Source organism: Odontomachus brunneus, unplaced genomic scaffold (assembly GCF_010583005.1).
Source record: "Odontomachus brunneus isolate Ranch 3 - 2012 unplaced genomic scaffold, Obru_v1 Obru_scaffold_012, whole genome shotgun sequence".
NCBI lineage: Eukaryota > Metazoa > Arthropoda > Insecta > Hymenoptera > Formicidae > Odontomachus > Odontomachus brunneus.
The window spans coordinates 912,165-923,272 of record NW_022639462.1 but is presented as its reverse complement, the minus strand read 5'-3'; the positions used below and the strand labels follow the sequence as shown (position 1 = coordinate 923,272).

At 44.0% G+C, this 11,108-nt stretch overlaps 1 protein-coding gene across 12 annotated transcripts in view; it reads right to left on the bottom strand.

The window, feature by feature from the left end:
- LOC116840827 (nesprin-1) overlaps positions 1-11,108 on the bottom strand; it is a 118,537-nt gene that overhangs the window by 72,479 nt on the left and 34,950 nt on the right. For all 12 annotated transcript variants that reach the window (XM_032808070.1, XM_032808072.1, XM_032808074.1 and 9 more), the window contains 4 exons: positions 4,483-10,026; positions 4,070-4,358; positions 3,481-4,000; positions 2,922-3,370 (listed from right to left, as the gene is read on the bottom strand). In XM_032808070.1, the coding sequence (XP_032663961.1) occupies positions 2,922-3,370; positions 3,481-4,000; positions 4,070-4,358; positions 4,483-10,026 (6,802 nt within the window). The remainder of the gene's footprint in view (positions 1-2,921; positions 3,371-3,480; positions 4,001-4,069; positions 4,359-4,482; positions 10,027-11,108) is intronic.

Genomic DNA, 11,108 nt, shown 5'->3' with positions numbered 1-11,108 from the left:
TTTGTTAACTTTTACTCAATTTCTATTATAGTGATTCACACGATAACGACAAGCTTACAGAAATTTTCTATCTAAAATTCAGCTTAATTGAACCACCAAGAGTCAAGATATTACTGCAAAATGACGACGAATAAAACGAAATATATTTTAACTGCATGTACCATACTCTTATATTGAATATTTGATCATTAAAATTATATTTTTCTTCTCTTTATATGTTGTATAAATACACGTCAAAATAACACTTTCGCATATTTATTCAGTTTGTCATAAAAAATTATGAACAAACAAGCACGATTTTCAGGCAACTTTCTGACTCTCCAGTCCCCTTAAAGTGATATATTAGGTGGTAAACTTAGTTCCTGCGGCTCACAGTTAGATGACGTTAGTTGTAGGTGTAATTTATTTTGACATCTGAAACTGGCTGCATTTTAGAGGTTAGACATTTGTCAATAAAATTCAGTGCGAAGAGATTCATTTAAGCGAGCAGTGCTATTTTTTCTTTTGATTAAATATGGAACGTGATAAGTTGTTTTTTCGACATGTGCTGCTTCATTACTTTGACTTGAAAAAAACTGCAGCTGCAGCTCATAAATTGCTTTTCGAAGCTTATGGCAATTATGCTCCATCGGAAAGAACATGCCAAGTATGGTTTCAGCGATTTAAGAGTGGTGATTTTGATGTCAATGATAAAGAACGCTCAGGCCAACCGAAAAAGTTTGAAGACACCGATTTGCAGGCATTATTGGACGAAAACTCTACTCAAACGCTCCAAGAATTGTCTGCAGCATTAAATGTTACTCCGATGGCTGTTTCCAAACGTCTACATGCAATGGGAAAAATTCAAAAGGAGGGAAAATGGGTACCACACGAATTAACCGCAACTGCCATTGCGAATCGCTTAAACATCTCTACTTCTCTACTCGCCAGGCAGAAAAAGAAGAGTTTTTTGTGGCGCATAGTGACTGGCGATGAAAAATGGATATACTTCGATAATCCTAAACGAAGAAAATCATGGGTAGACCCTGGCCAACCATCGACATCCACACCAAAGAGAAATATTCATGGCCACAAAGCAATGCTTTGCATTTGGTGGGATATGCACGGCGTCGTTTATTATGAGCTACTCAGACCGAACGAAAGTATCACGGGGGATCGATATCAATCACAATTAAACCGTCTGAATGAAGCATTGTTGGAAAAAAGGCCAGCAGTAGCCAGCAATCGACGTAAAGTCATGCTTTTGCACGACAACGCTCGACCACACGTTGCCAAAGCCGTCAAAGAAACACTGATGCAGCTCGAGTGGGAAGTTTTCCCGCACCCAGCGTATTCACCAGACTTAGCTCCTTCGGACTATTACTTGTTCCGGTCGATGCAGCACGACTTGGTGGATACACACTTCAGAAATTACGAGTATGTGCGAAAATGGATCGACGAATAGATTGCATCAAAAGACCAATCGTTCTATCGTCGCGGAATCTACGCGTTGCCCGAAAGATGGGAAAAATGTATAGGTAGCGAGGGAAAATACTTCGATTAATGTATTTTTTGCTTTTGATGTCAAAATAAATGAGTTTTTTAAACAAAAAAACCTCAGGAACTAAGTTTACCACCTAATAATAATTGTACAAATGTTAGTGTAAGGGGGAGGCAACTCTCACTCGAAGGCATCGACCGGAAGGCTCGAGCTCGACTGATTCTCTCCCCTCGCGCGCCAAGGCGCTAGCGAATTTTGAAAACACGGCGCTCGCGAGCCCTGTCCCAAACAAATGCCCTTTTCTCTTTCTTTGTTGACACAACAAGACAACGGCTGTATCCTCCGGCAGCCACGGGTCGACTCTCTGATCTCCCCGTGCACGCTGATCTCTCGATCTTGAGATCATCGAGGCCCCAGGTCGGACGCAAGGATCAAGCCCCGATCCCGTGCTCCGATTCCAACCATAATCCTTTATCCCAGGTTAATGGTTAGTAGAAAGTAAACTCTCCAAAAGTCATTTCGGTGTCGAAGAGATACAACTCTTCTCTACGTTTTCTTGCTCACCGAAACAATCATTTGTTTTTATTGATCAAACCGAAACGAACCTGGGCCTTATTCTTGAAATAGTTGCATATACATAAGTTTTACTGCGCAGTAAAACTTACGTATACGCAACTATTTCAAGAATAAGGGCCTTGAACAAAATCTGTAACCGCACGCCGCGCTAGGGCAGTGCGGCGAGTTCATTCCATAAAGCAAACTTGAACAAAAATTTATGATCACACGCCGCGTCAGGGACGTGTCCGCTACAATTAGAGCAAGTTCTTTTTTATAATTTTTCTTTAATCCTTCGTATACATACTGGGTGGTTACCACTCATAACTAAAATTCAGCGCTCTGTATCTTTTAAGTACCGTAATAAATGGAACTAGTGTCGCCATCTAATCGTAGTTTGGGGTCTTAACTATGCTTTGATTCCACTCTGCTAGCAAAATAAGCGTTAGTTAGCTTCTGGCAGCCGTCTGAAGTGAAAATAATGGAACTTTGATATTCAAAATAAATATACTTTTTCCAGAGATAACTTACGAGACAATTTTTTTCTTAAAGATAAACGTTTCAACAATAAAATGCTAAATTTTTTCTTAAAAATAATAAAAATTACAAGTTACAAATTTTTTTGCAAAAACTCACTTTTTTTGAAATCGCGAAATATAATCTTTTTTTTTAACATGAAATTTCTTAAATTTTAATACCAAAAGTATGTAAATACTTTCTATAAACATTAAAGTTAATCCATGAATTTTTTCAGAATTTTAGCATAAATATTTTAAAAGATACAGTTGTTTGAAAATTGCCATGGATGGCAACCACCCAGTGTGTATGCGAAGGTTGAAAAAGTAAATGTGTATACGAAGGGTTAAATATTTTAAAGAATACTCACTTAAGATTGGCTAAATCTCGTTCCATCGATTCCTGCGGTCGAGGTGGTAAACTACGCGAACTTTGCTCCACGTGTTCACTGAGGACGTTAAGCTTCAATTCACCTTCGCTTTGACCGTCTTGTATTTCCAGAACTTTAGCTAATCGGGCTTGAAGAGCGGCCTTATTGCCCGTATAATCGCTGTAATTCGCCAAACGTTCCCACTGACGTTTTTGATAATCTTGGTAACTCTTTTGAAAATCGTGGAACTGTTGGAAGATGTCGAGCAACGCTTCCAAGTTAGATATTCCTTTCTGAGACACGTCCACTAGGGCCTCGTATCTTTTCGACACCGAAATGACTTTTTCGTGAACGTCCGACGGGACTTGGGTAACTTGAACCAGAGTGTTGGCTTTTTCGGCAATGCCTTCGATGATACGTTTGTGAGCCAGGATCTCTTGATGCAATGTCTGAAACAAAATTCATCAATCTACAACTAATGCTTTTTATATTACCTCTTTTCTTCTTATATTCAATTAATAATAAAAATAGTAAAAGAAGGAAGATTGAATATATTAACCTTCAGCTTGATCAGTTTTGATCTTATCTCCTGCAAAGAAGACCACACAATCGACGAATCCTGTTTAACTGCACGCTCCATCATCTCCAACCAAGCCAAAATTTGCTGCAGCGTCTCTTGGTAGCTGGTCCATTGCAAGGACTGGGCGTCCTGCTTCTTCTGTTGCTCGGTGATGCCTTCTGCCAAACGATCCCACCTTTCGCGAGCATGTCGCAATTCTTGTCTAATTACTTCGCGACCCTGAGCAGAAGTGTCTGGAAGAATTCTTTCTCCAGTGGACGTCAAACTGGCCAAGCGATGTTCAGCCAGTTCCTTCTCAGCCAGTAACATCTGTAACCGGGAATTTCTTGCCTCAAGATCGCCGCCCATCTCTTCCTTCCTCAGGATCGCCAAGTTTTGCTCAAGAGGAGTGAGCCAAACGTCAATGGCCTTCAGTTTCTCCTCGTAAGCGCGGTGATCGTCCACGACGCTTTGGCAACGGTTTATCACTTCCTTACTGAGTACGTGCAGCAATTGATATCTGTACATGAAATCGTGTTTCGGCGTGAGAACAACGGTCTCCTCTCTTATGGAGAATGATTCAACATACCTGTTGCTAACTTGGGAGATCAGTGGTTTAATGCGTTCGATACCACTCGTATGCAATAAACCGTGCGACTTATCCACGAACTCGTCTATCTCCCGTTCCTGTCGCGCGATGATCTCGCGCTTCTCCTTAAACGCGCGCAGTCGCTCTTCCTTGTCTTTTAACGTGGGCTGCAGCTGTTGATCCCGAAAAGCTGCTTCCATAGAGCGGAACCACTTTGTGTGAGCTTCCAATTGATCCTCGAAGTTCTGCCATCTCTCTAACGCCGTCTTCTGTCTCTCTTCTACGGATTCTGAAAATACGATTTCAACATCAAAGCGGTTGTTGAAGATAAATGATAACAATGATAATTAAATAAATAAAAGTAAATTAAATTAAGCTCACAAGAGGAAAGTTTATGTACAATAGATATTTACCGATTTCATGCAAGAATTGGCGCAGATTGTTTTCCAGGGTGATTACTTCCTTGCTGATGATTTCTCGGCCCTTCGGCGCGGTGCTGTTAGTTACGGCTTCACTCAGTTCCTTCAATCGCGCAAGGTGTTCTGTTCCTTGCGCCTGGCCGTCCTTCAATACCGCCAAGCTGGTCATTCTGCGCGAGATCTCAGATCGTTCGCCCGTCACGTCGTTGTATTCCGCCAGCTTGCCGCGTTCTCCGTTTAACCAATCGGAGAAGCACTTGCACTGAAGATTGAAACGGTGATGCTTCTCGCAGCAATCTTCCAGATTCTCTAATAAATCACGCGACTTGGCAACGATGTTTTGGAAGAGTTGCTTGATGGACTGCAGGTAGACGTTTAAAGATGTGTCTTTGGTTTGGTCCACCAACTGTTGCGCCTTATCGCAAACCGACTCCACTAACGTCTGATGCGACATGATCTCTTGGTGCATGATCTTGTGATTCTGCAGCTGCGCTCGTTTCTCCTCCAGGGAAGATTTCAGCTCCGTGTGTTGATGCATTGCGCGTTCGACGTCTCGCAACCAAGCGGTCAGCTGCTCTTGGGACAACGAGAACTCCGCAAACTGCATCAGGCACTGATCCAGCTTCTGCGTCGAGCTCTGCAGATCTTCGGAAAATCCGTCCCACAGACTGCGTAAATTTCTTAGTTGCTGCCGAACTATCTCTCTACCCTCCGGCGAAGTATGCACATACAGTTTCTCCCCGAGGTCGATGACGGATTCAAAGCGAGCGTTCTCATAAGTTCTGGTGTCGCCGAGCAACCTGATGTGCTTCTGCCTACTCTGCAACACGGCGAGATCTCCAACAATCTCGCTGTATTTCTTCAGCTCGTCTTGCATATCAGTGATATATTTTAAGAATTCATTGTATTTCTCGTTGAACAGGTTGTGCTCTTTCACGAACTGCTCATATCTCGCCACCGTCTCCTTCGCTTGATTTCTGATCGCCTGATACTTGGTAGCCTGACGAGATACCCTGGTGGCCAAGTCGGATTCCGCTTCCACACCTTGGCTTTTCTCGACCGCCATGTTGAACTCCGCGCTCTTCGCCACGATAGTCTCCTCGAGGGACTTCAGCTTCTGCAAGTGCGCTCGTTTCGCTTCTTCGGTGCTCTTTAAACTTTGATCTTTCACCTGCGTCTCGATCTGCTTGATCCAAGACTCTAGACGTTCGACGAGCTTCTCGAACTCGGACCATTGGTCGAACAGGCGGTTCAATCGGTTTTTGCTCGCGATGCATCGCTGCAGGAAATCTTCCCAGATTTTCTTCTGCTGCTCGAAACCCCTTAGCAACGCGGGATGACCCGCTATGGACGTTTGCTCCAGAATGATGTTCAATTGCTGATTGCAATCGTCCAAGATCCTCTCGCCTTCGGGTTTCTGCTGTAGCACGTTCTCAATCAAAACGATCTTGGACTTGGCTGTGTCCCGATCAATCGAGAGATCCTCGCTGATCGATACCGCCTCGTTTACCACCGTGTTGATCCAGTCTTGCGTCTTCTCGAATGTCTGAAGATACGCCTCGTGATTGGCGACATGCTTCTCCGTCACGTTGATCCTATCTTCCACGTCCTCCGATAGTTTCTCGTGCGCTTGGATTACACTGTTGAGCATCTCGCTAGCTTCGTCGTCCGGCGTCGCTCCAAGTCTGTCTTGAAGTTGTTGCAGAATATTTCTATGAACCCCAACGTCTTGTGCGATAGCTTTGTACATGTGCAGGGCGAGCTTCTTCTCTTGAAGCGTTGGCAACAGATCTTGCTTGTCTCCCAACTTCTTCCGCGCCTCAATTACCCACTGCTTTACCTGCGAATACTTGTCCTCGAAGGACGATCTATGCATCATGTCGCTCTCGATTTTCTTGTAATTCACGTTCGTGCGATCGGCCAAGGCCTCCACGCGATTGCGCAAGTTCTTCAGCTCGCCTCTGATGACTTCTCTGTGATCCGGCGTAATTCTTGCGAAAAGTGTTTCGCCCGTTTCCGCAGTGCGATTTAAAATCATTTGGCCGGTCTCACGTTCCTCTCCAAACGCTTTCAACTCCTTCAATCGGGACTGATAGAAAGTCATCGGCTTTGGGCCACTGATTTCGTCGAAGACCTTCAACTTCTGTTCTGCATTCTGTAACCAGGATTCCAGCTCCTTCACATTAGCGATGTACTGAGATCTGATCTGCTGCAGTTCCCTGAGTCTATCCAGATGTTGGGCCAGGAACTTCAGCACGGATTGGTAACGTGTGTTTAAGTGTCCGACGTATTGAAACACACGCGATTCGGGACTGACTTTAGTGATCTCTTCTCCGAGCGTGATTAAATCTTTCATCTCGCTATCGTAGTCTTTCACCTCTCTTTCGAGCTGCACTATTTCGGCGATCTTTGCCTCGATCTCGTCTGGATTCAGAAGCGTAGTGGCTTCTACGCGGATCTTATTCTCGTTTTCTTTCAGCCAAGAGATCACGTTCTCCGACGTGAGCTCATAACGTTGCCACAGATCGATGTTCTGCTCCAACACGTGTTTGATCTTCCGATAACTGGCATTCAAAGACTCCAAGTCGTCCGCGAGCTTGTCACGCTCGCTTCTAAGAATCTTGATCGTCTCGCTGCTCTCAACAGTGCTCAAGAGCTTCAGTGAGTTATCCGTGTCGCCTATCCGCGCACAGCAATCGGCGATACCAGCCTCCACGTCGGCCAATGAAGCCATCTTTACCTCGAGGTTATAACGATCGCTGCTCTGCTCCGGCTCGCACCAAGCTACCTTCTCTTTATGAGTCGCCACCATGCGTTGCAGGGCACCGAATTTCTCGTGATAGAGCTTACTTAGGAAAGCTATCAACGTGGCGATGATCTTCTGTGCGTAGCCGCCCACGCCGCTTCTGCGAAGCATCACCGCCTGCAGCTCATTCGGCAAGCTTGACTTCCATATCGTGGGATACTCTGATGTCATGTCTGCCAGTTTCTCGTTGACCTCCGACAAGGCGTAGTCACACTTCTCCAGCTCGGTGTTCAATTCTTGGCACTTATTGATGCGATGTAGGATTTTCGTGTTCTCGCCGGTCAAGTCGTCGCACTTCATTATCTCCTCGCGGATCTTTGATATCGTGTCGCTGCACTTCTTCAATTCTTGCCTGATGCCTTTCTCCTTCTCGTTAAAGATAGACGTGAGCGACGCAAGTTTGTCCGCGGCCTCTTTAACGACTTTAAACTGATCGTCTAATAAATTGTTGAGAGACCTCAGAGTCGGTATGTCCGTAACGTCGTTCAACTTCAGCAGCTGCTCCGTCTTCGTGGCGATACCTTGACGAAGTTGCTGATGCACTGGCAGTTCCTCGCGATATCTGGCTAATCTTGTCTGTCCGTTCTCGGTATCGAGACAACGCTCGCAAGCCGCGGTGAGAGCCTCGTTCGTGTCGCTGAGCCATCTCGTGAGCTCATACTTCACCTCTTCTATCTGCTTCCAGATGATGACCTGCGTCTCGTAGATTTGAGTGCGATCGATTATCTTGGCGTAAGTCTCGTGGTATTTATTCCGTACGTCGGACAAATCCGACTCAATGAGGCTCGTCTTGAAATTCGGCATCAACGATGCCTCCTTCGCCAATTGCTGTGCTTTGATGTCCATTTTGTCCAAGAACTGTTTGCCCTTCTTCAGGATATCTGAAGCTCTCTTGTGCTTTTCCAAAGTCACATTTGCTTGAGTGATGTCAGTTGACACGTCCCTCACCGATTGGCAAAGAGTCTTTGCTTCAACGATGAATTTATTCAGCTTTTCTCTAGCCTCCTGATATTGCTTCCAATCGGCATCCATTTCAGCGTACTTTTTCCTCTGTTCTTTCAATAGCTCATTTACCTTCTCCCAATTGCTGTCCACAGAAGAGACTACCACTTGAATGTTGGTTATCGCTCGCTGATCTTCCTTCATCAAGTTGTCGCCTTCTCGGTGAAGAATCTCCTTCTCTGGCTCGCGTCTCTGATGATCCTCGATCAAGTCGTCAATCTTCTCGATCGCTGGCGCGAGTTTCTCGCACATGTCCACCTCATAAGTGATATCCTGCAGGCTCGTTTGAGTACTGACGATCTCTTCCGTGATCATTTGCTGCAGTTTTCTGAAATTGTCCCACTTAGCACCGAGATTCTCCAGCTTGTCGCGTTTGGTAGATAATTCCGTTCTCAGTACAGCGGCTTTGGACTCGAGGTCGTTCAATAAAGTAGTCGCGGTTACTGGTCGCTCTTGTTTGTCACGAACATGTATGCCCAGAGTGCTGTCCATCAGCGGAACATGTTCTTTCCACGTGTAGATCTTCGTGTATACGGCTTGAAGCTCCGAAGACAGTCTGTCTAGGTCGGCAATGGTCGGTTTCCTGGCCTCGGCTTCATACTTGCAGTGATTCAGTTGCGCATTGGCGTCATTGTGCCAGCTAAGAAGCTCGATCCACTTCTCCAAACCTTTCTTCTTCTCCCGCAGATCGTCCTCGAGCGCCTTATACTTCTTCGCCAAGAATGTATAAGTCTCGTCCAACGCGGCAGCTTCCAACACGGAACCCCGTGACGACAGTTGCTTCACCTCGTCGTAGATCGCGGCGAATGCTGCCTGCTTCTCCGAGTGTTCTTGCAAATAAGCGTGCACCGTTTGTAAATTGGCGTCGACATTATCCACATTTACGTCGCCGATCTCATTGATATTGGATCTCAGTCGCGTCATCCAATTCTCGAAGTCGGTGATTTTCATCTGGAACTCCTGTCGCGCCAGCAAAGAATCGGAGACGCGGTTAATATGGTGTCGCACTGTGTCTGCGAGTTTGCTCACTCTAGTCTTCATTTCGACAACGCGAGCCTTCAACGTGGACGCGCCATCCAACGACAAGCCATGGCTGATGTGATCGGAGACTTGAGTCAGTGATATCAACTGCGCTTGGTGATCAGATATGCTTTTGTTAAATTCTTTCAACTGCGCTAATTCTTTTTCCAACTTTACGGCTTCGGGTGTCTGTACATTGGGTTCTTTGAGAGCTTCTCTCTCGCTGTTCTGCAGCCACTCGTTGAATTCCTCCGCCTCTGACTCGAAAGTATTCCACGACGAGACCAATTTATCTAACTTGGTTGTCGTCTGCATTGCTACGTCGTGAATTGCGTTCCATCGCGTGTGCACGGCGTCGACCTCGTCAGGCGCTACTGTTCGACCGGATATTTGGTGGCTAATCGTGGACAAACTCTGCACTTTTGGAAGGTACTGCTGACACTGAACTTCAAAAGCTCTGGCTGATTCCAGCATTTGCGTGGCCTGAGTTAGTGTCGTAGGTTTACTACCCATCGCGGCTGCTTTAGATTCCGCTTGTTCGACCCAAGGTTTTATTTTCTGAATACCGTCCTCGTATTCTTTCCATGTGGCGAGGTTCTGCGTAGCCAATTCACGTTGCGTCATTATGCTCTTGTTCAATAATTCCACCGCTTTGTGGAGATTCTCGATATCGGCGCGAAGTTGTTTCGCCGGCGCGTCTCCGCTGTCTTCTGCATGTATAAAAAATTAAAAGTCCATTTGTTTTTCTGATCTTCGACAAATATGTTAATTAACAGAAGATGTTTTATCTCTATATTTCTGATTTCGAATAATTATTTTTTATTAAAGAGAATTTAATAAAATTGAGATTATTATTGAAATTGAAAAATATATTTCCTAAAGTTTACTAACATTATATTATAAAATATTCCATATAATAAAAATATCTATGTAAATTTAATTTTAAGAAATTAAATTGGATTTAAGAATAATAAAAATTTAAATTTAATTATAAAGAATAATAACAGAAAGAGAGAGAGAGAGAGAGAGAGAGAGAGAGAGAGAGAGAGAGAGAGAAAGATTACATAAAAATGATAGAAAACAAGACAAAAGAATTTAAACCGAAATAATAGAAAACTCCTCGAATAGATTAACTAACAGTAAAATTTGAAAAGGCACATAAGGAGCAAGCACGGATGTCTTAGTGCTATTAAATACTAATATTACTTTTTAATATTAATATGATTGTGGGAGGATAAAATTGTCCAGTATGTTAAACGCACATATCGAAATTTTTCTTCGATTATCGTACCCGGAGAATCAACCTTCCATACTTAGACCGATCCTTGAGTCCCAATTTTTTATATATATATTCTTTATTAAAATCCCAAAACCCCATTAAACCGATGACTCAAATAGATTCATTATATATGTTGCGAAAAAACTGCCTCCGCCAGGACGCAACGTTTTTTGCAACATATATAATGAATCTATTTGTGTTATCGGTTTAATGGGGTTTTGGGATTTTAATAAAAAATATATTAGGGGTACAACTTTGCTTCTGCTGTTTTCCTACAGATGGCTTTAGCGGTAAGTAGTGGTCGAAATAAATAGACGTCATAAACTTGGGCATCTGTCAACATAACCCCATAGAAACATTAGTCGATTTGTGTCTGCATCATAAAGTTATTCTCGATTGAAAATGTCAGTTTACGAGTCAAATTCTCGTCATTTGCGGGAGGTTTTAATTTTCTGCTTCAATATGAAGAAATCTGCGGCTGAGGCTCATCGAATGCTCTCAAATACTTATGGT